At 44.9% G+C, this 25,442-nt stretch overlaps 1 protein-coding gene across 1 annotated transcript; it reads right to left on the reverse strand.

The window, feature by feature from the left end:
* On the reverse strand, nt 1-24,886 carry spock3 (SPARC (osteonectin), cwcv and kazal like domains proteoglycan 3). Its single transcript, XM_084465914.1, has 11 exons — nt 24,762-24,886; nt 24,480-24,602; nt 14,186-14,225; nt 11,581-11,689; nt 9,940-10,048; nt 8,976-9,084; nt 7,285-7,398; nt 5,310-5,531; nt 3,665-3,727; nt 3,147-3,284; nt 1-2,535 (listed from the first exon to the last, which is right to left on the reverse strand). The coding sequence occupies exons 2-11, from the start codon at nt 24,600-24,602 to the stop codon at nt 2,378-2,380; spliced, it is 1,185 nt and encodes a 394-aa protein (XP_084322040.1). The 5' UTR covers nt 24,762-24,886; the 3' UTR covers nt 1-2,377.
* Nucleotides 24,887-25,442: the final 556 nt, after the last annotated feature.

Raw genomic sequence — 25,442 nt, forward strand, 5'->3', positions numbered from 1 at the left:
GTCAATATAATATTTATTTCAGCAAATCATACATACACAGTAAAAATGTCTTAACTCTTTAAACAATGCCATACAAGTGTTCTGTCATGTCAGCATGTGATTGGTTGAGAGTGACTACCGTGTCATGGGTCATCTAAGCACTGCTCATATGTCACCACCACCCAGAAGACCACAGACGTTAGGAATGAGGTTTCTCTGGAACGCCAGAGGAACAGACTTAATGAAACGACAAGCTAAGAGCTAAAATTCTTGTCCAACAAAGATGGCACCTTTCAGACCCTAAACATGGAAACTCGAGATATTCGATAATTGACCGTTGAGCCTCATGAATATCCCTCTTATTTATTTTTAATCATTTGTATAAACTTGACAGTCACGGACAATCAATAGCACGAGCAAATCTACAGTTAGCCTGAAATCAGTTATGTGGCTAGCCTTGGCAGGATGAAACGTTTATCAACACGTTTTCTTATTGAAGCGTTTTTAAAAAAAGAAGAATCAAAGACATCCTTCAAACCTAAAGCTGCTGCCTGCACTCAAAAAAATCCCCTTTCGTTTGGTTATCGTACTAATATATAAAACATCCTCCGCACCGAAGCACGTGTTTGTACACAGAGATCTCTTACATTGATAGGCTAGTCTATGAAACAAAGCAAAGGAAAGGCTATGAGGTATGCATCACTACCGTTAAGGGAAGAAGCAAAACACAGAGTAAAACCCAAAGACTGAGCGGTCTGCATATCCGACAGACTGGTGGCTGGGAACACAGTGAAGGTATTTAAAACCAGGTGTATTCATAGCATGCACACTCTTCCTCCACCTTCACCTACACCACCACCACCACCACCAAAAAAGGCACACCTCACCCCACCTGCCCTGCCAATCACCCCCCTTAACAGGTCTTCAGTGCATAAATGCTTGTTTGTGTGTGTGTGTGTGTGTTTGTAAAGGTGTGTGTGTGTGTGTATAGGTGTTTCTGTATTTTGTTGTATATGTGTATAGGTGTGTGTGTTTGTGTGGGTGTGCAGAGGTGTGTGTGTGATTGTTAATGTATAGGTGTGTGTGTTTGTATATATGTGTATAGATGTGTGTGTTTGTATGTATGTGTATAGATGTGTGTGTGTGTTTGTAGGTGTAGATGTGTGTGTGTGTGTGCGTGTATAAGAGTTTCTTGAGTATAATGAGCACTATGAAAAGTCATGTAATAATCAAGCTTTCGCTGGAACGCTAAGTATGCTACTTGTATGTCGTTTTACGTAGAACAAATAACAGCAGTCTGAACCCCCCCCTGCTACGTCGTGTTGGGACCCCCTGGTGGGCGTGCACCTTCGGGCGCAGCTCTCCGCGGTGTGGAGGGGTGGTTGCCAAAGGCCTTCGCAACTCTTGGTTTGTAGTTCCATCCAATCAAATGTAAGAAGCCCCTGTTCATCTTCTTGTGTTTAGTTATGTATTTCTCCAGATGTCCTTCTAGAAACCGATTCCTTACCTTTTTAAAATACGCTGCACTCAAATCTGTTAGATCTCTGCATTGAAAATGCAGTGGACAGTTTTGCTACATCACAGCTTTTTCCTCCTCTATTATGTGGGCTTTTTTCTGTAGCAAGGCTCTTTAAAAGACGCATATTTTTTTGTTCTTCCATAAAAACGGCGAGTCATGTCTCTCACCCAAATCTTTTATTGTATTTAATCTGTGTTTACTTGTGTTTCTGTTCTCCTAAAGAAGCGGGTGTCTGACTCCTAAGTCCTACTGTTTCGGTACTGGGTGGAGCTCGCCCACTAATGATATCAACCTAGCGTGTGCAATGTTTCTGCTATCTGCATTATCGACATCACACCATACAAAAAGATCCGGCTGGGATCAGGGAACGCGAGAGAGAGGGAGGAGACGAAGAAGAGGAGAGGGGAAGAGAGAGAAGGAGGGGAGGAGGAGGAGGAGAGGTTACATCTCCTTAACACTGAGCCTTGGGCTTCAGCAGGCATAACCCAGGTCATACAAAGAAGAGGACACAGGCTGTCCAATGGGAGGGAAGGTTCTTTGCACGAGTGACCGTATCCAAAGGAGTTGTATTGGCTGTCGATGCGGTACGAGTCCTGGTTTGACCGGCACCGATCGCTGGCCGACACGCCGGGTGAAAGCGGTGCCGTTAGCCAATGGCGCGCGAGAGGAGTCGGAGAAGAGAAAGCATAAAAGGTTGACCAGGGATATCGGTATTGTGGACTTATGAACAAACAAAACACTGAGAAGAGTCCATAGGCTGTTAGTACGAATAAGTATCTGCCCCCGGGGAAAAGTCACCTAAAAACGTGCAGTTTGACCAAGAGAACCCATACTCTCTCTCTTCACTTCTCTTTTTTTATTCTGGAGAAGGGGAACACTTTACGACAGGTATTCGTCGGTGCCGTCGTCGTCGTCCTCGTCTTCGTCATCCTCGTCGTCGTCCATCCCGGCCTTGGCGTTCGGACCGAAGGAGTCCCTGTCTTCATCCGAGAACAGGGAGTCGCCACTGCCCGCTCCGGAAGACTCCAAGACCACGCCTGATTCAACGAGAGAAGTACGCACTTCAGTCCTTCTTGTTACATCCACTTTTGTACGGCTCTTATTGTGCAGTACGTACACGTTTTCACTCTCTTTTTTGGTAGTTGTATTGTTTTAAATTGTAAATCTCTTCTTTATGCTGCTCCTTCTGTACCTTTTTGTACCCGTCTGGGATCATTAAAGTATCATCTTATCTCATCTTATCTCATCTTGGAGTAGCTTAGCCGTAAAACAAATGTTCCTGTGTTGCAGTGTTAGTAGTGGCGTCTCCAGTAGAACGCTGTGTGTACTCCAAGAGAAGATTTAAATATTTTAACATAACAAGCACTCATCAGACATTACTTATATAGAAAGAGGGGGAGTAAGAACGGAGCCTGTTTTTAAATCTGCAGAGATAAACAGTTAGTGAATAATAAACAGTAGTTTAATCCAACTCTCGCCCTTCTGCAATTTTAATCAATACGATGCAAACAGTTTACACAAGCACTTTAGTGGCTACTTGACACTCTGTGCGGGCCTGTGGTCCAGCACTGCTTAAGGTGAGAGCGTATACAGGCTAATCGCTGCTCTGATATCCGGACGCTGCTTTTACGATTTCTAATCAGCTCACCACAGTCCGCGGGGCCGTGTGTGCGTGAGCCGGAGGCCTCGTTGCCATAGCGATCCACACACCAACATTGCCCGCTGCTGCCGTGGCACTGGTGGGTCCGGTAGTACCCCTCCTCATCGCAGGCCGGCAGGTACTGACCTGCGAGTGTGCGCACACACACACACACACACACACACACACACACACACACACACACACACACACACACACACACACACACACACACATGCACACACACATGCACACACACACACCAAACCCACATAGATTTAATTTATTTAATCTCAAGGCGTCCGTATTAACGCCGGTGACAGCTTACAGATAACTGTAATAATTGTAATTTAAATGCAAAGAATAATACAAATGAACTGCCAGACAATTGTAACAAAATACAATGTAATTAAAGTGATAACAAAAATAAATTCATATACACACATACATGCCCATACGCACAAACACACGCATAGACAACCCCCCATATAAGCATACACATACAACACTGTGTACACATATCTCACCAAGTAGTTTTTTCCCAGCCTGCTTCTTGTTGACGTTTGACAGCTCTACCTTACAGGGGGAGTCTGGGAGAGAGAGAGAGAGAGAGAGAGAGAGACTATGAAACAAAGCACAGCGTATGTTCTGCCTCCTTGGAACCTGCAGTCTCAACTCTGCGTTCCATCTGTTGAAGTTAAGCCCTACCGAGTTCCTCGCTATTCTAGAAAGAACAAATACAAAAACAACCGTACAACTTTTATTTTCTTTAAAGATCTATTTTTGCTTTATCAGTGAGAGATACAGTGAGAGTTAGACAGGAAGGTATGAGAGAGAGGGAGAGAGGGGAGGACATGCAGCCAATGACTACGGGCAGGCATCGAACCCGGGCCGCTGCCGTAAGGACTGAGCCTTAATGGTACGCGCTCTATCCGGGGCGCCCCCAAACAAAAAAAACGTTTCTATGCGTTGAAACACAAGGCTGTCTGAGATCCACCCGGGAGTCAAGAACCGCTCCAGTCAGCTGATCAAATATCCCCCCGCATGGGGAATCTGAGACTGAGGCTGTATGAACAGGCTAGGCTTTTGAAACAGGAAAAGAAAGGAAACATCTATAAATAATGTATAGTGTGTGGGTACTAAGGCTTCCATACGGACGAGCCTGTGTTTGATAGCACTCAGAGCCAAAACCAAAGTATGGCTTGGATTCTATAATAAAAATACTACCATACAGCAATTTGAAAGCCACAGTTACACAGTGCTTGTCAGATTGAAAAATGAGTTGGCTTCCCAAAACCACAATAAAAAGAAATGAAATAAAAAGCAATTCAAACTAAATTAGATGTTAATAGAGGTGGAGTAGAAGCACAATAGCATTACATGTAAATAGATAAATTTAATTGAAGGAGGGTGAATGTCAATCTCTCTTGGTATCATCATTTACATTCAGTTTTGTACAGTCAGTCAGTTTTGTATTAATAAGGTTTCCAACACATGGCCATCTGAATGAGATAACTGGTGACTTGAGGGAACAGAGCGTGAACCTGGGAGCTTTTTTTGAGAGATGTTACTCTGCTTCCTTCTCCTATGAGAGATTTGTTGACATTAAATTGATAACCGCTTGGTTATTATATGTTTTGAAACATGAAGTGGGTTGTGGGTTGTAAACTGACTTAATATGTTAGCAATAACTCGTTATCAATAATCATTTGCATGTGCATGTAAAGCACTTGCCCTAAGACACCAGATCATTAACTTCGTAAGACTCTTAACTTAATTGGGGTTGAAACCACTGTTATTATAATGTGGTTCAATAGAACATTTCGTCGATATGGTGAAAACAAAAAATGGAACTTAAAATAAATCATGACTGCAGAAAGGTCCTCTTGTGAGTGTATGTGAATATCTATGTGTGGTGTACATGTCTATGTGTGCAAGTGTGTGTGTTTGTGTGTATGCATGTGTGAGTATGAGGTTGAGTATGTGTGTGTGTGTGTGTGTGTGTGTGTGTGTGTGTGTGTGTGTGTGTGTAAAGATCTATATAGAGCCATAACTTATGATAAGTTGTTTTTTATTCATCCCAGACAGGGAGAAGTACCGGTGTATAAATGTGTTGACGTGCATATCGCCTCATTTGTGTGTGTGTGTGTGTGTGTGTGTGTGCGTGCTAACCTGTGTGTCTCTGGAAACAGGTGCACCACTCAGAGCTGCTGAGGAGCTGGTCGCGGCGTACGTCGCAGGACCTAAAGAACGCCTCGGAGCATGGCTCGTTGCGGTCCAGGTACAGGCTCCTGGTCTCTGATTGGTCCAGCTGGAGGTCAAAGTTGGTGTCCAGCCGGGAGAACATCCAGCCCAGGGGGTTCTTGCAGATGGGCGACGCCCCCACGCCAAATTCTGAAGGGAGACGAGAGGGGTGAGGGGGGCTGGGGGGAGTCACTGTTTCACTCCCAGGGAAATGTTCTGGGTTCAATGCCCATTGTCCGCAGTCTAACCTGTAAACATCCTTATTAGTCACCTAACCTCTCCCTGCTCCTTAATGACATTTAACCAAATTCAATGGAAGTTGCTCTCAATAAAATTGTCTGCTAAATGACAAAGAAGTAGTAAATAGTTAGCCTCGTGAGACCGTCACGTTCAGTTTGTCTCTCCAGAGGGGTCTGGCCTCAATTTCGTTGAAAGCCTTTTCCAAAGATGTTAAAATGCCAAGACCAAATATCAGATGGGGGAGGTATGCTCGCACCAATAAGCCCTCAGGGGAGGGAGATTCAGTCTTTGAGGAACCAGGAGTTTATGGAGTTTATGAACAATGTAAGGCTGCTGCAATATTAAGTATAATCATTTGCTGCCCAGCCGAGGCCAGACTGATATTCATTGGGAAATGCAAGCGTTAACATAAGGAGGGCTGTCTCACGAGGCTAGTAAATAGTCACTGCAGATAGGAAATTATTGACGGGAAATATGAGAGCGAAGAGGACTGGGTTCTCTACCACTGATATCTACGTTTATTCACCCTTTTATACGCATTGTCTTAAAACTGAGGATGAGAAAAAATCAACGTACACAACCTATATTGGAGCGACTTTGTACTGAAGAGCTGTACAATCTTCAAACTCAATATGATTGCAGGATAGTTACAGGGATATAAGTTTTAGTTTATAAATTTATATTGTAATGTAGCCCATAACAACCATAGCCCAAACTGATTTGTTCTGAGCATCAACGTCAAAGCAACAGACCTGAACACAGTCTGAGTGGTACAAGGCAGGGGCTCCACCGAGCACCTACTACTACTACTCCTCTTCGTCCCCTATGGGACATAAGGCTTCAATGAGCACTCTGCATTGCAGGTGGTCCCTGGCAGCATGTTGGGCCTCTCCCCATGACAGGTTCATCTGTTCCAGCTCTTGTGTCACAGTTCTGTGCCAGGTGGTTTTTGGCCTCCCAGGTTTTCTTTTGCCTGGCGGTGTCCATCTTAAGGCAACCTTTGTGATGCGGTCCTGCTCCATCCTCAACACATTTCCTAGCCATCTCAGGCATCTGTGCCTCATCTCCTTGGTGATGCACCGGCTTCCCGGCAAAAGATCTGGCATATTTGTCGGAGGCATCCATTATGGAACACTTCCATTCTCCTCATGTCTGTTTTGACAACCCGCCAGCTCTCTGAACCGAACAGCAGAACATTACTGTTGCATAGCAGCATCTTTGTTTTAAGGCTGTATTGTTTTGATCTCCATACGGGACGGAGTTGGGGGAAGGCACCCTGAGCCTTTCCCAAGGCTCAGGGTGCCTTCCAGCTGGGAGAACAGAGTCCACTGGATGCCTCTGGGTCTGTCTGCTGTGGTGTTGGTTGTGATGATCCAGTCTATGGTGACCAGGAAGAGGATAGGGGGGATGATGATCACTCCGGACTGCATGAGCACCACACAAACATAATAACCTATGCACTGTGGAAGCAACACATTGTGGTGCAACTTACACAGTAGAAACTACACACACTACACACTTTGGAAGCAGCAAACATCCTAAAACATCAAACTGATGTTGCTTTTGTTGCGGGCATTCCTGTGTGTGTGAGTGAGTGAGTGAGTGAGTGAGTGAGTGAGTGAGTGAGTGTGTTTGTGCATGTGTGTGCTGCAGCAGAACCTACTGCTCTGGTCTGGTTTGGGGGCCTTGGTCCTCTTGTGGCTGCCGTTGTCATGAAGCACTCTGAACCACTCCCTCAGCCGGCTCACCACCTCCTTGAGATCAGACTCACTGCAAACTGGAGAAGAATGAAATGAGAGAGAGAGAGCGAGAGAGAGAGAGACATGAAGGACAGACAGGGATTCAGTTTTATTTACGATACTTGTATTTCTTTCTCTTTTTTCCTTCTTTTGTCTGTTTTGTATTCAACATCCATACATCAGTATTCTATACCGACACAACCAACTCTAAGTACTGATTATGATGATGACAGTGTGTGTGTTTGTGCACACGGGTGTGTGTTTGACTGTGTTTATGTGTGTGTTTTTCTGCTCAAAGGCATGTCTGCGTTTGTGTGCATGCGTCTCAATTTGTATCTGCTGATGTGATTGCACTTGTGTCTCCGTCTGTCTGAGTGTGTCTGTGTGTGTGTGTGTGGGTGTGTATGTCCGTGGGTGTGTATGTCCGTGGGTGTGTGTGTGTGTGTGTGTGTGTGTTTGTGGGTGGTATGGGGAGTTTTTTCCCCCTGCAAATTCCAAAAAGTGGTCCCTGAGAAAGGATACCTATCTCTCCTCTCTCCTATAACTCCCGGTAATAGCTTTTGAGGGATCAGCCGATCGCATGCATTTGCAGCCCAGTGAAACAATCTTGTTAAGTAATTGTGAGTAATGCCAGTGTCGTGGCAGTACCACGATTCGGTTCACTCCACGTTAATCTCTCCTGTAGATGTAGCTCCTCTGATCACTGAACGGTGATCAGAAGAACCTCTGTGTCTGTAGCCGTGTCCTTTGATCACGGCAGACACCGCCTGACGCCTGTTTGCTGGTGCCTTTCAGAAGGGATTTATCACAGCAGCCCCAGATGACGGATCCGGTTATCGGATTGGCTATATCAAAAACACAATGATTCAGTGGATATCCAAAAATACGCGGCTTAAAAGAGCCATCTGTAGGCTGTTACTGTCTCCATTCATTCATTCCCGTTCCATTTGAGCCCCCTTCACACTTTATTACATTATTGCAAATTGGACATTTTAAATTGGGCGTTTAGCTGTTTTCTGAAAGGCTGCCAAACAGATGAGCTTGCCACGTTGCTTGTTGCAAGCTACAAGTTGTTGTGCAGGACATTTTCAGGACAGCCAATCAAATGATCTCATTAGAAGAATCGACTCATCGCAGCATGCTTGAGGCACTGGGCAGCAGGCTATAAAGAGAAAGAGTAGTGTCTTTGTTCCATTCCACCAATTTTAGATTTAAAGTACCGGTTGTGTTTTGCCACAATAGATTTATGTCATGTCAAATTTCCCAGGAACCTTCCATCATCCCAGATGGGAAAGGAGGCCGGGCTGTCATAAAATCCCCTGATATCAATCACTACTGCACATGCATCAGGCTGAGTCTGTGTGTGTGTGTTAGTGTGTGTGTGTTAGTGTGTGTGTGTGTGTGTGTGTGTGTGTTTGTAAGCATATATGTTAGTGTGTGTGTGTGTGTGTGTGTGTGTGTGTGTGTGTGTGTGTGTGTGTTTGTAAGCATATGTGTGTGTGTATGTGTGTGTGTATGTGTGTGTGTGTGTGTGTGTGTGTGTGTGTGTGTGTGTGTGTGTGTGTGTGTGTGTGTGTGTGTGTGTGCGTGTATGTGTGTGTGTGCGGGCACCTACCTTTCTTTTCTGCGCTGCTGTGCTCTGGCAGCGTGGTGCAGGGACACATGCCAGCACACTTCACAGAGATCTTCTTACCACTTATACAGGCCTGGTAGTCCAGCTTACACTGCACACAACATACACAGGGCCTCAACAATACAGCTCACACTGCACACAACAAACACAGGGCCTTAACAATACAGCTCACACTGCACACAACATACACAGGGCCTTAACAATACAGCTCACACTGCACACAAAACACATATGAATACAACCTATAAATACAGCTTAAAAACAAACGGACGCACTGCTCAAGATTGTTTGGTATTGTATTAAAACTTTTAAGTGCTGTAGGTAACATTAAAGAGTTGTAGAGCGAGAATGCAGAAGAGAGCTAGATTTGGAAAATAAACGTCCCAAAAAAACACATCCACCCTCCCTCTCCCGTTTGTCCACCATTGAGATAAAAACGCTGTGGCATTGAATGTAATTGACAGGCATGATGGATTCTCCGAAACAATCAGGAAAGTGATGCCCTGATTTAACGAGGAGCCATCTCAAATCTAAATGTATGTCTCACACAGAGCAAGGTGCAGTCGAGAGCAGATATTCTCACAGAGCACTTCCCACACTAATAGCTGACAGATAGCTCTGCCATTCTTTTCAAATTCCACTCAAATAATACCTCTTAAATCTCACCTACAGCACCATTAAAGGGGAACCGTATCTCTCTGCTATTTTCTAATATAAGAGGACTACTTTACAAATGAAAGTCACGCCTCTGTGTTCATGGCTTTTTTGTTTTTACCAAAGTGTCTGACTATGTCAGTGTTTTGTGACAAACCATGCATTTCTGACTGTTCTGTGTCTGCATGTTTGTGTCTTTGTGTGTATCTTTACGTGTGTGTGTGTGTGTGTGTGTGTGTGTGTGTGTGTGTGTGTGTGTGTGTGTGTCCATTCTGCATGTCTGCACCAGTACCTTGGAGGAGTAGGTGTGTCCGTCCGTTCCACACACAGGTTTGGGGTGGACCACCGGGCACGGCACACATTTGGAGCCAGGACTCTGGAAGAGGCTGGGGTCCTTGAAGCTACACAGGCAGGAAGAGCAGGGACACATCAAACGCCTTGACAAGCTCTTTTCTGATGGGGAAACACATCCTCAAACATGCATAATTTATCATTGAGCTAATTTAAACCAGTTTCTAGGGAAAGCTAGGATACAATTTTGATCCAGTGCGTTAACAAACACTTTAAAACATATATTTTACCTGGATAAGGTGAGGTAAGGCTAACCCGATAAGGACACCAAGGTAACCTGATCCTCCTATGGTGTTATTTGTCATGTAAACAGCTAACCGGGTTGTGCTCAGCATCAGAAATCATCTCAACCGTCCTCCTACACAACACTACTGTGTGTGTGAGGGCAGACCATGCAGGGTGTCTCGTGTTCTTAAAGGGGTTATGGGAAGCGGGTTATGGATTGGTCTGGGGGGGTGATTTGTGATTGGCTTGCCTCTGCTGGATGGGAAATGAGGTCAGTGTGGTGTTACTGCTCTCACTCTCTCTCTCTCCCCTTGTCTGTCTCTCTCTCTCTCTTTCTATCTCTCTGTCTTTCACTCTGTCTCCCTCTCTCTCAGGTTATGTCTCCCTCTCTCTCTCTTGTCTATGTGTCTATCTCTCTCTTTCTCATTTCATACCCCTCTCTCAGAGTACAGAATGAGGGTGTGTGTGATTTGTGACTGTATACATATATCTGTGTGTGTGTGTGTGTGTGTGTGTGTGTGTCCCTCCCTCTTTCACACACATACACACGTTCACACACCCACAAACACACACACACACACACACACACACACACACACACACACTGGGTCCATTCATATCTATTGGCAGGACAGGGAGTCCATTGGAAGACAGAGCCGGGGCTAATTGGACCCTGCAGTCACTAGGAGACGAGCTGAAACACACACACACACACACACACACACACACATACATACATACATAAAACACAGCCACGGTGACCTGTGCTTTATCTGCCGCTGCTCTTTGTTTGCGGTGGGCTGCTTGCTTTGTTAGCCAATTTCCAAATAGGAAGCAAACGAACGCATGAGGACGAGAAGAGAGGGTGAAGAAGACAACAAGTTTCTGCTCATTGAGGAGCGCCTCCGGCAACGTCTCTTATCGCTCCCTCTGCTTATTTTTAGCCTCCGGTCCCTCGTTTCCAATTAGACATACTCTGAAACACGGGCGTGAAAATGGAAAAAGAGGCAGATAGGAGATAAAGATTATAACAAGGTATTCCTGGCTAGTGTTGCTGGCTCACGGAGCACCCTCAGGGAGGTGTTTGCGCGCGTTGTTTTGGATACGCTGTCTAGAGTCCAAGAGTGCGGTGTCTCCTGTGTGATTTATCACATGTCCTCACACCCTTGAAAGCAGTAGGAATGGGACATTTCAATCCGACTGCTCAATCCCACTCGATCCTTTAACTCTCAATCGCTTGCTCTCTCACTCATTCACACACTCACTGTCTCAAACACTCACCTTTTCTGTGTGTGTGTGTGTGTGTGTGTGTGTGTGTGTGTGTGTGTGTGTGTGTGTGTGTGTGTGTAGGCCCTACCTGACCCTCCGCTGGCTGATGCAGGTGGCGGTCTTGTAGTCCTCGGCCACACACACCTTGTGTCGGCCACACTTGATCTTCAGACACGGGTCTTTGGCTGGGTCCAGCCCTGGAAGACACAAAACGCACAACGCACTCATGACGCCATGCTCTGGGGAAGGGCTGTGTGTGGCAGAAATACTGCTTATTCTATTCTACTGCTTTCTTACTCACTCACTCACTCACTCAATTTGTCTGTCTGCAACGTGTGTGTGTGTGTATCTGCAAGCATGTGTGTGTGTGTATGCGATGTGTGTGTGTGTGTGTGTGTGTGTGTGTGTGTGTGTGTGTGTGTGTGTGTGTGTGTGTGTGTGTGTGTGTGTGTGTGTGTGTGTGTGTGTGTGTGTGACCATGTGCGTGTGTGTGTAGGACTGTGTGTGTGCGCGCTTCGCTCTGTGATGCTACTATTGAAGGTGCTTCAGAACTCCGGAGTGGGCCAAGTAAACGTCAGAACAAAGAGGTCCAGGAAATGATGTCAGCAGGAAGTGATGTCTCGACACGCCAGTGTTTCAAGGTGACACGCAGAGTGAATCATCCCAATGGCTGTCGTCCTTCACGTGTCCTTTGAAATGTTTCTTCGTAATGTTTATACTTTTCTCTTGGCAAGCCTGGGCCGTCCCCTCACAAGAATCTTAAATATGTGGGGAAATGCTGTGTGTGTGTGTGTGTGTGTGTTGTTTGACATTGTCAAGATATCAGCACTGAGTATATGTCTCTCTGTCTGTCCATCTCTCTCTCTCTCTCTCTCTCAATTTCAATTTCAATGTAATTCAAAGAGTTTTACTGGCACATAAATACATTGCCAAACCACAAGAAAAAGATAAAGATAAAGATATATATATATATTTTTTAAATAAGAGGTATAAAGAATTATTCGAAAATCAGGCATAAAATTCAGGCACACGTTTGAGCCTGAATGGTTTGTTCCACTGTGAATTGCTTAAATGTTGTTCAAGGAAAAAGCTGAACTCCAGCAATATGTTCTGTAATATTCTCTACTTTCAAGTATGTTCAAAACGGATTCTTATATTGCAAGGGTGAATGTTCATCTTTCCCTCCCCCCTCTCTCTCTCTTTCTGCCTCTCTCTCTCTCTCCCCTTTCTCTTCTATCTCTCATTCACACACTACCACTCACATAGACAGAGTGAATATTATTCACTCTCTCCTCCCCCCTCCCTCTGCACTGTGAGCCGTAATGCTATTAAGTGTCTTCACAGCTAAAAACAGATGGGGCTGGTGGCCACACCCCCTGACTGACTCTAGTCATGCGTGGCTGGGAACTCCCGTCTTATCTTATCCATGTCCAAATCCAATCACATCAAATCATAATTGTTTTTAGATCACTTTCCGTGCACAACAGTAGTAGAAAGTGCTCAACACATGAACCAACACAACAAGAGTCAATAAAAAATAATTCAAATAAAAATAGTAATAAATCACAGCAATATGAGTATCATGGGTCTAAGGATCCCCCTCCCAGCCTGATCTGGGTTCAGATCCTGAAGGTCACATGTTCTAAAGATCTGCCTCCCAGCCTGATCTGGGCTCCTAGGGATCCCCGTCACAGCCTGATCTGGGTTCAGTTCCTGGGGTCCTGGGGTCTAAGGATCCCCGTCACAGCCTGATCTGGGTTCAGTTCCTGGGGTCCTGGGGTCTAAGGATCCCCCTCACAGCCTGATCTGGGGTTAGGTCCTGGAGGTCACAGGTTCTAAAGATCCCCCTCCGGGCCTGATCTGGGCTCCTAAGGATCCCCCTCCCAGTCTGATCTGGGTTGCTAAGGATCCCCCTCACAGCCTGATCTGGTTTCCAGGTACTGGAGGTCCCAGGGTCTAAAGATCCCCCTCCTAGCCTGATCTGGGTTTTAGTCCTGGGGGTCACAGGGTCTAAAGATCCCCATCCTAGCCTGATCAGGGTCTGGTCTCTCTCCCAGTGGAGCCTGCTTTTAGAACCCAGAAAGACCTCTAATTGAGAGACTTCAGTCCCTGTAGCTGGAACTGATCCTGCTGTGTGTTCAACATATTGCTTGGTCCACAGGACCCGGCTCAGATCTGACCTCAGAACGGTGAGTCTGTGACCTCTGACCCTGAGCCAAAGAGCCTTACTGTAATCCCTGATCTGATTTTCTCTGATTATCCTCACGCTCTCTCCGCCAGCGCTAGTCTAATGCTATTGTTTCCTCGACAGAACTGTGGGTGCGTATGTGTGTGTACATGTGTGGGCGCAAACATGTGTGTGGTGTGTGTGTGCTCTCCTTGAGGCTTGCAGTGATAACCACAACAACAGAGAGAGTAGTGGTGAAGATACAGCACTAGCAAGATGGCCATCGGTCCATTCAGTTTCGTCTATGAGAATGAGGCATCTTGATTATTTTATTCTTTATCTTATTCTTTTTTGCAAGAAACATTCATCATTTAAAGAGAGGAAGCGATGTAGCATTAGCTCGGTTTTTGTAAAGCTTGCTACATTAAGTCCTTGTTCCACCAGTACCAATACCAATCTGACTTCACACACCAGCAACATAACCAACCCGACTTTATACACAACACTATGTCAATCATAATCTCACCTTGGTCCATGGGCTTGCTTGGTGTCCATGTTCCTGGCTCCTGAAAATAGAACCATTAGAAACCATTACAAACAATCAGAGATTGGTAGAGATTCCTTAGACAATAAGAGACAGAGAAAAGGCAGACTTGAAGCCAGCAAGGAAACTTGAAACAAACCTCCACTTCCTTCAGGTAGCATGATAGAGAGAAAAGAAATACATTTTCTTGTTAGTATTTATAAAGACTTTAAAACAAGAAGGTGAAGGTCAGGTAACGTTTCGACCAAATTCAAATACACACACGCTCTCTCTCTCTCTCTCTCTCTCTCTCTGCTTGCAGATATATTGTAAAAATAATATAGCTTTGATCACATGACTACTGCTCCCGGCGGAGTTATCCCACATGCAAATGTGTTGCTTTGGCAGTGGTAACAAGTGACAGCTATGTGTGTGTGTATGTGCGTGTGCGTGTGTGTTCGGAGGACATATGCTTGACTAATCACATCTTCTTGTTTTTCATCACAACATGGCAATTTGCATGAAACACATGACCCCGCAGCCTCACACATTAGTACACACACACACACACACACAACCACAACCACACACACAAACAATGACAATAACACAAAGGTAATAACAATATGATGTTTTGATGGTGTAGTTATACAATCATCTATATTTTGAAGGTATTTATTAGGTACATCTTAAACTGTTTCCTCTATTGGCAAACACTAGAAGATTGAGACAGTTTGATTTCCACTGTGACCTGGAATTTCAGTATAGGTCAAAGTCCTGTAAACATAATAAATAAATACCATAAATACCAGATAGTTGTGGTGTTTGTTTGTTAGCAACGTAGTACCCCACCACGTACAGTACGTGCGATGTGTGTGTGTACATGTGTGTATGTGTGTGAGAGAGAGGTGGAATAGCAGCGGGCGTTGATGAAGAGTTAGGTGGGGTTGCTTTAGTTGCTTTAGTTGTGGATCTTGAATACACCCCCAAAATGTATCAACATCATAAATAATTCCTTATACCGTATTAACCACGGTCATATATCCTTCCGGGTCCCACATCCTTATTTGTTTAATGGATTTTTTGGGCTGATGTTTATTTTGCCGTCAAGGCCTAAAGCAGGCTATATGTTTAAAATGTTTAAAAAGAAGATAACGTTTCCTTCAAGCTAGCGCGCCTTCTGGGCTCAAAACGCAGGTCGTGTTGAGGTGAGAAGTGCCATCTTTCTGTTTTTTTAAATAACTTGTAGCTGTGACACTCCAAGAGGCCAGGGTTATTCTCACAAGAATTATGAAAAGAATGAAATAGAAAATGTAATAATAAAATGACAATACAAAAAATGAATAAAAATAAACACAAACAAACATAACAGGTTAGCTGTTAAGCGGTCAACAAACTTATTGTAGAAACTAATTTAGGCACAGACAAAAAAACAACTTGCCAAACTTTTTCAAATACAAGTCAAATACTTGAGTGATTTTTCTTTGATTTATTTCCATTCCACAACCGGATTTCCGATTTCCCCACGTCTCCACGGAAACCCCAGTGGTGTCAACTAATTGAACATTCAGCTGCCAACCCAAAGCAGTATTCAGTACAAAACATAAACGCTTCTCTGCAAGATTCTTCTTCCGTCTCTGCCAGCCCGAATAAAATCTATGTTTGAAGTGTGCTGCCGGCTTACGCAACACGTTGCTAACAAACAAACACCACAACTATCTGGTATTTATGGTATTTATTTATTATGTTTACAGGTCTTTGACCTATACTGAAATTCCAGGTCACAGTGGAAATAAAACTGTCTCAATCTTCTAGTGTTTGCCAATAGAGGAAACAGTTTAATATGTACCTATTTCATAACAGGATTAGTGTCCTTCCCAAGAGAAACATTCCATCAAACATTGGTAGTCTGTGTCCACTCCCCTAGGTTAACATCAAGTGCTCACTGTCACACCACTTGACAAAATACATTTCTTGTACCAATTTCTCATCTATATTATCGCCGTGTCTAACTGTGCGAACGGAATCACTAAACCAACCATCCATGAGCCGTGAGTGTCTGAAAAAGGTGTATGAAAGCAGGGGTGTGTCAGCTTCCCAGCGGTGATGGTTCCTAAAGCTTCCCTGCTTCCTTCCTTCCTGCCTCCCCCAGGTTCCCACAGTAGATAAACACACGCCGTTCCTCATGAAACGCACTACCCCCCCCCCCCCCCCCCTTTATCTCTCTTGCTCTCTCAGACACACACACACACACACGGGCACACAAATCCTGATGTTAGGGGTCTCGTTTCTAAGGTTATACAGCTCCACTTGCTCCAGATAAAAGAGATACTAGGTTGAATTTAAGAAGGTTTTTAAAGAACCTGAGGCTCTTTCCAGCGAGAAAAACTACAATCTGGTGAGTGTCGTCTCCCCGCTCTCTAGCTCCGTCACTCTCTCTATTCTCGATTCAATTCTCTCTTCCTCTCTCCCTCGCTCCCTCTCTCCCTCTCGTTGGCCTCTGCAGCCTAACTAGATCACACAAGTCTGATTTATGAGTGTGAACTCAAGACATCATTATCCAGCACAAGCTGAGGTATTTTAAATGTCTGCATGTCCAGGCCCTATTGGTATGTTGTGTTTGTGCAGTACTGTGTCTGCCACGCCACAATCTGAAAAATAATATGTTTAATATATAAATATACATATATACGCAATTTACTTTGTGCTCTCTCTATCAATTACATGTATCATATATGTAGTTGTGTGTAGTTGATGTATGTAGTTGATATAATACAACTACTTGGCCTACACTGTTTCTCATTGATCTGTGTTGGTTCTAGATTCCCACGCTGTCATTGGAGGCCCCTCCCTTAATCTCTCAACCAATCAATTCAAACCCAGTTTTCATTGAGACCCGTTGCAGCCCTCATCCATCCCCTTCCCTATGGGACTAAGCTCCACCTGAGTAAAAGATGAGGAACTCCATCCATAGTCACTACCACCACCAGCGTCTAGACACCATCAGGAGGGAATTCATGTCCTGGCATACTACATACTATAAACGTTGTGGTTAATTTTAAATACTAATCCCTAAAACTAAAATGTATAATGATACTTTTACTTATAATGTAGAAGGGAATAGAACAGAACACAAACGTAGAGAATAGAATGGAACATAACAGAAGAAAAGATAACAGAACATGGAAGGAATCATTTCAACAGAACATTTAAGCAATAGATCACGACATGCTGTGGTATGTGCCGCCCCTCCGCGCAGCAGAGGGACGGCGACCCCCTTAACTGTGGTATAATGAGCACATTTCACTGACTGAAGTGATCTATTGTTTTTATAAAATGGTTACGTAAGTATGGCGAAATGAAACTCATAGACACCTTCAATTTTGTAAAAGCGAGAAAGTCGGAAAAGCATTTTTTTTAACGAATACCAAAAAGTAGTCCCTCTCCTGGCTGCCTGCAAAGTGTGCGGCGGTTGCTATGCAACACACTGTAGCATCCTTCAGAGAGAAAGCTAGGCTAGTGACGGTAGCTTGGTTCGCCGGCAATTTAGCCTACTATCGAGTTCACTCACCGTGTGCCTATTGCTTTACAACATTTCCACCCTCTCCAGCAATCAACATATTTTTAGGCTTCAGTGAACTATGCTATTGCTTTTATATATAAATAAACAACAGTTCAAGTTAGGTGCGGAGTGATACTGAACTCTGTAAACTGAACGGGCATCATAGCTCTGTGTATACACTCAATATACAACAGTTGGGAACCAATCAGATCGCTTGATTTAAGCCACCCGTTTTATAAAAAAGAATAGAACAGAACATATAATAATAGAATGGAACATAACATGAACTTATAAAATAGAGCAGAACATAAAATAATAGTATATAATAGAAAGCGGGACATAGTGGTACTTCTGGTTCCTGTTCTGTTTGGCTTCCAGCGACTCAGTGGATGGACATGATGAAAGAGATGCATTCTGGGAAGTGGCCCCTGAAGACTGGTTTTATTCACAGAGACACACTCACACACGCACATGCACATATGCGCACACACACAGATACACACACAAATGTGCACATACACACAGACATGCATGCATGCACAAATTTCCAAAAAACGAACGCACAGACTCACCCCACTGACAAAACAATCCCAAAATATGACTGTAGTGCCAGAATCTGTCAGCAGTACAAAACATTTAATAGCTGAATGGCTGCACTCTAGTGCACAGGCAGCCAGCCAGCCCCCGCATTCCAAACACTACAATACCCAGAGTTCAATACTCCGACAACCAGGACTCAACATGGTCTAATGGCCTCCCAAGAGCATGGCACAATATCAATCCTTCATCTCTCTTTCTCTCTTCTCCCACATACATACATACATAAATACATTCATACATAGGCTACACACACACACTCACACTCACACACACACACACACACACACACACACACACACACACACACACACACACACACACACACAGACACACACATTTACTAATAATATCATGTGAGCTGTGCAGAAGTGCGGTCTTCCTGTGTTCTGAATACAGTAGAGAGAAAGTGTATGTTGAGTGTGTATGCATGAGTGTGTCAATTGTCATCCTCTGGTTGTAATGCATAAGCATGTCACATTCATGGGCATGCACTTTTGAAACCCACAGTGTCTATAAAACACACATACGCACACACACACATATTCATACTGAGGGACAAACCTCCACACACATACTAAGAAGAACCTTGGAGAGAGAAAGAGAGAGAGACACAGACACACACACAGACACACACACACACACACACACACACACACACACACACACACTGAGATAGAGAGACACATCCACCCACACACACACATGCACACACTTAAAGTAAAGTCCTTTGAAGCAGAAAAGGCCTGGAGCTCTGTACCTTCCCTACATCATTCACCCTCCACAACACACACGACACAGGACAGACGGAGGGGGGAGGAGGAGGACGGGGGGGAGGACAGGGGGAGGGGACAGGAGGGGGAAAGAGAGGGAAGAGGAATAGAGCAGAGGGGAGAGGAGGGGGATGGGGAGAGGAAGGGGTGGAGGGGAGGAGAGGAGAGGAGCAGAGCAGAGAAGGGAGGGGAGAAGGGGAGAGAGGGGAGAGGATGAGAGGGAAGAGAGGGTGAGGAGAGAAAGAGGGGATGAGAGGAGAGTTGGGACACGGGTGAAGGGTGAATAAGGGAAAAGCAAAGGGAGGGGGACAAACAGGAGGATAAAAAGAGAGTGGTGAAGAGGTAGGTCAGAGCAGAAGAAGAGGAAGAAAGGAGGAGTGTTGTGGAGCGGTGGGCAGCAGAGGAGAACCCAGAGGTCAAAAGGAGAAGGGGAGTCGAGGATGTGGGAGGAGGTGCTACTAGAGGACTTCAGAGTTGACAGTTTAAGACGCAAATCTAAAACAGAACCCAAACGGAACAGCTTTAAGACGCTAATTAACACCAGAATCCAAGCCCGGCGCCCACGCGACCACCCTCTCCCTCAGTTCACTGCAGGGCCACATCTTGTATCAAGTTGCTACGGTGTCAAATGCATGTAAAGTGCCAATATGGCAAAGTTGATGTTGAACCACCAAAGTTGCCAATGCAGGCCTTTGTTTGTTTATTTACACTAAATAAATGAATGATTTAAATGAAATGGTGATGTTGGTAAGAAGGTCGATGTTGTCTGGAGTCTACCTTCCCCTCTGGGGGGTAAGAAGTGGGGGAGAGGAGAGGAGACGCCTGATATCAGACAGTCACGCATGTCTGCACCACAGCGGCCCAGGCTCCATTACAACAACGCTTCTAAGAGGCCGGCCTCATCCGCCAGATTTCCGGAGAGCAATTTAGATCAAAATCAACCACAATTTGATATTTCATCCATTACCTCCCAAGCCGCCCTAGTTCATCGCGCCGTGTCCTTGGTGGTGAATTAGACCTCTCGTTTCTCAGGACAATCTCGGCCAACGGACAATGGTGAACACGTTCACGTCGGGTTATTGACTATTCACATCCGTTCAAACGCAGCCTTGTCTACCATGGATCCATTTCCTACATAACCGTTAATAGATTATCCAAGCAAAGTGTTACTTCACACCTATACACACCTGACACACAAACGTGGACAGTACTCTGTGATGACATGCTTCATCAACACGTGTCGTGTGTCTCTGATGCAACATAACAATAACAACATTGACATTAACAACATGACAATGAATACGATCTAACACAACGTCGCCATCACGTGTTACGTGGTTGTTTTTCCTCTCTCCTTCTCCTCCAGCCACCTCTCCCCCTCCTCCTCCCTTCCTTCCTCCCTTCCCTCCCAGTGTTGTGAGGCAGTCAGGGCCCAGTAACCACAGCAGACTATGGGCTCTGAAGCAGCCGGGATAACAGCAGTGCAGTACCAGCGAGACCCCCGGGCCTTCTCCAGAACCCGAGAATGGTTCCTAAATCACTGCTTGGGATCCTTTGTGGTGGTGGCACTTAGCTAGAGACCCAGTTAAGGGGCTCCCGGACAAAAGGGACGAGTTATAGAGGCTGGGATGAAACGCAAATGTTAAAGCAAATTAAAGTGGAGGGAGGATTTATCTTTAGGCTTTTATGAAGGCCAGATTCAGTATGTTGTAGTTTTTTTGAGGATGGGGAAGAAGGGGGGGGGGGGGGGGGGGGTGCTGCTCTTACAGCACTTTCTTTGTTTTAAATCAAAACCAGGGGTAGGGGGCCCAGCCAAGGCACACAGATACACACATACAGATGTTAGCATGATGCTGATACACACTCACAGGCATAAGCATGCATATACATACACATATTCAAACATAAACACCCACACGGGCACACACGCACGCACACACACGCACACACACATTCACACCAACAAACAGATTAAACAGTCATGTAAATATCACTGGTTTAAATCTTGCTTTCTCTTAAAGAAATGCACAAAAAAAAATTTAAATTTGTATTGCAGTGATTGCATAATATAACCCATTTTGATTGTGGAATGTAGATGAATAGGTTACAAAGACACTACAAGGCTAAAACTTGTATGTGTAATGCTTTAAAGTATATCATTATCATCTACATTATCATCATCTCAAATACTGTAATATTCTGACTTGAAAATAATGTGTAATAATGGACAGCCTTTAACAAACAAATGCAAGCTTTGCCAACATATTTATGGCCTGGACCAGAATGTGTCTAGCCAATGAGAGGGCATGTGGATGGATGGGCACTGGTCCTTGTAATCCTGAAAAGTACATCATCATCTCAAGTACTGCAATATTCTCCTTGAATACAAATGTTTAATGGAGGACTTACTTATCCCAAAGTAGGGCTGTCTGAGGGTATTCCTTCACTGAATAATTAAAGGGCATGAGCGCCATGCAGAGCTGTGGCCTGATGCCTTCCTCCAGCTCATAGGGCCATCCTGCGCAGATCTCTGCCTACGGTCTGCTGGGTATTTGGGCTACAGTATGCCGAAGCAAGGCTGGATATGAAAGAAGAGACAGCGTATGTTTGGTGTTATCACCAGCAGTAGCACATGAAGTGGCGGTGAGACCCACCACTACAGAACTAGAAATAACACATGTTGACATGTGGCTGCCTAACCTAACCTTTAGCCAGCTGACCGCCATGTCTTTTGACTTAGCTCCCTGTCTATCTGTCTTTCTGTATATCTATCTGGCTGTGTGAACAGGTTAACTCTGTCCTTATTACCATGTGGGGTATTAATAGACCTCCCTGTTGTACATACTCAGATCTCCCCAGGATCTCTCCACACACCTAGTCTCTCTCCCTCTCTCTATCTCCCTCTCTCACACTCACACACACACACACACACACGCACACACACACACAACACAGTTATCGCTCTCTCACTTTCCTGCTTCCTGTCTTTCTCAGCAACTAAGCACACAGTGTAAAGCTCATGCTAATCAGCAGTGCACACTTCACCGCGAGTGCTCCTACACTGCCAGGATCAACATTTGCATAATCCAAAACCCTGCTCAATAATTGGACCTTGGAAGGTGTGTCAAGCGGTCCTCCCTCACTGATTGGCTGGCGTGCGTACCTGTGATGGTGGCAGGAATCAAACAGGGAGAAAGTCACCGACTGACATCAAAAGCCAGCCAAGATTATGAAATATCTTGCCTTGCAAGGCAAGGCAACTTCATTTATATAGCACTTTTCATAAACAAGGCAGACTCAAAGTGCTTAACATATAAACATTGTCATACAATAAAAGAAAATAATAGATAAGTAAAAAAAATAAAATAGATAGAAAATAAAGGCAAAGTTAAAAAGGCATTTTAGAAAGTGCCGACCCGACCTAAAGGAACTTGGTCCTTACCCACGTCGGGACTCCGACCCGACCTAAAGGAACTTGGTTCTAAACAATAGAGATTTATTTTACCCAAGTCGGAGTCCCGACGTGGGTAAAATAAATCTCTATTGTTTTCTTTCTATTACCACTGCTCCATTATCGCAGACGACTGTGTGTGCATATATGAGGTCATATGTGTGTGTGTGTGTGTGTGTCTGTGTGCGTGTGTGTGCATATGTGTGTGTGTGTGTGTGTGTGTGTGTGTGTGTGTGTGTGTTTGTGTGCATATGTGTGTGTGTGTGTGTGTGTGTGTGTGTGTGTGTGTGTGTGTGTGTGTGTGTGTGTGTGTGTGTGTGTGTGTGTGTGTGTGTGTGTGTGCGGGCATGTGCGCATGAGAATGTGATTGAGTGTTTGTGTGTGTGTGTGTGTGTGTGTGTGTGTGTGTGTGTGTGTGTGTTCGCGGGCATGTGACTATGAGCATGTGTTGAGTGTGTGTGTGTGTGTGTGTGTGTGTGTGTGTGTGTGTGTGTGTGCATGCACTGCCTCTGTGCACCCATTACATGTGTGGTTAGAGGCAGGATATCCTGTTTTCTTAAAAGAACACAAACATAATGACCTGAGGCTATACTTTAATATCTTAAATTAGGTTATTGTTTCTTTTTAAATTTCCTAGTACATCCCATAAAACTCTATTGAGCAGTATTTTTAAACCACAAACACAGTAGTGTTTGAATTAGCCTCCTGGAGCAATGCAGATAGATAGATAGATAGTTATATAGATAGATAGGTAGATAAGAAGAGATAGATAGATAGATAGATAGATAGATAGATAGATAGATAGATAGATAGATAGATCCATCAATCCATGGATAGATAGATAGATAGATAGATAGATAGTTAGATGGAGTCAGAGTTGAACAATTATCATACCATGTTGACATCACACATTGAAGTCACAAAGTCAGAATTGGTGTCAGTCCGACAGTGTACTCCCCATTCCCTTCATATCTTTATGCACGTAGATCTTCCTGATAACACACAGTAGCCTAAAGGTGTACCCCACCTTTACCGTGCTACCATGCCAAGTAGTCTTCTATCAGCTTAATGGTGGCTGACAGAAGCCTGCTAGAAAGACACTTAGCAGCAGCACAGTTCAGCAGCCAGATCAGCACTAACACAATCACTGCAATGCCAGTACAGAGAGAGAGAGAGAGAGAGAGAGAGAGAGAGAGAGAGAGAGAGAGAGAGAGAGAGAGAGAGAGAGAGAGAGAGAGAGAGAGAGAGAGAGAGAGAGAGCAAACTGTAGACAAATGCGCAGACAGCCACACAGGTAGGCAAACACGTAGAACGCACCAAGGGCTAAAAAATCAACCAATTATTTCTCTGATGTCTTTTGTCCTCTACGCTACGTGTTTGTTTCTCTGTCCTTCGTTTCGACCCATTAGTTCATTAGCACGGGTCTGTCGTTGCTGTAGACTTGCTAGCAGTTGAAACCTTCCGTGTTGATTCGAGGGCCCTGCTGGTGCAGTTCCCGGGTACCTGCTCCACCAGCCCCCCCTTAGGACCACCATGGTGGCGGTGGTGGCACACGGCAAGACACCTTGGGCCAAGGCTAGCTGGGCTAAAGGGCTCTCTCTCTTTCTCTTTCTCTTTCTCTTTCTCTTTCTCTCTCTCTCTCTCCCTCTCTCCTTCTGTGCTACAACATAACGTGATTATTTCTGTCTCGGTGGCGCTGCTAATATATCAATTATTTAGCTAATTTTCCGCGACAATAACAGTACAAAAAAAAACGTCTCACACACACACGAGCCCCGCTATGCGCCGAGGAAACGAGAAGCGCGTGATTCCAAGCAAGTGAGCAGGCCTATCCTGATGACATGGTACATGAGAGGAGAGAAAACAATAGCGAGCGCAATTAACACGTGAAAAGGCGACATAAATGGGACTTACGTCTCGGAATTTGTCCCATCTCCCCGCCAGCCACTTATCATCCAAAAAATTGCCGTTATCGGATTTAGCGCAGACTTGTCCGAAGACGAATGCACACACGTATAGCAGGGCGACGCTCAGCATCTGTGGACACACAACAAAACATAACCGGGCCGGTGAGACTGGGGGTACCGCAGTCGAATGGTCGCCCAGCAAACATAATGCTAAGTCTGCGTTAATTGATACTAAATGAACGTCTTCATTCAAGTACTACAGGAGGAATACTCGATTTTCATTACATACCTTGTCGGGGCTCGCTCTTCTGGCTGTATGTGGTGCTACTGTTGGCTGTCACTAGAAATAAACGCTCTCCTCCCTCCCTTCGCTTTCTATCCCTCCCACTCGCTCTCTCTCTCTCCTCCGGTCCGTAACGACTCTCTCAGCTCAGCAACCCGTGAACGCGCACAGCTCCCCGGCCGTGCACAGCCAGTGCGCTCTCTCTCTCGCGCGCGCGCTCTCTCTCTCTCTCTCTCTCTCTCTCTCTCTCTCTCTCTCTCTCTCTCTCTCTCTCTCTCTCTCTCTCTCTCTCTCTCTCTCTCTCTCTCTCGTCACCTCTTCTCCCAATTTCTGACACCAACTCGCGATAGAATGATGTAAACGTTGTAAAGTGTTTCATGTTGACAAATCGTTGTTATTCTGGCATAATGATGTGTTGATGTGTGCGTCGCCGTTTCAATAGTGTTTTCATTCTCTCACGCACCTCGGATCTGATTACGGCCATTACTGGTGGGTGTTTAGGCTTGTTAGTAGGCCTACTGACTGTGATCGTTATAAAGTTTAGTTCACTGCATTTCTCGCGGATGTTGGACTGACGCAGCGAGGTAGCCTAGTTTCGACAAAAAAACGAATGGCCTAAAACCTGTAGGGCATGCTCAGGTAGGCCTATGTGTGGGTCGCCCGAATAGCTTTCTTCCAGGACCACAG

Source organism: Micromesistius poutassou (genome assembly GCF_964030765.1).
Source record: "Micromesistius poutassou genome assembly, chromosome: 3".
In the NCBI taxonomy this organism is placed as follows: Eukaryota; Metazoa; Chordata; class Actinopteri; order Gadiformes; family Gadidae; genus Micromesistius; species Micromesistius poutassou.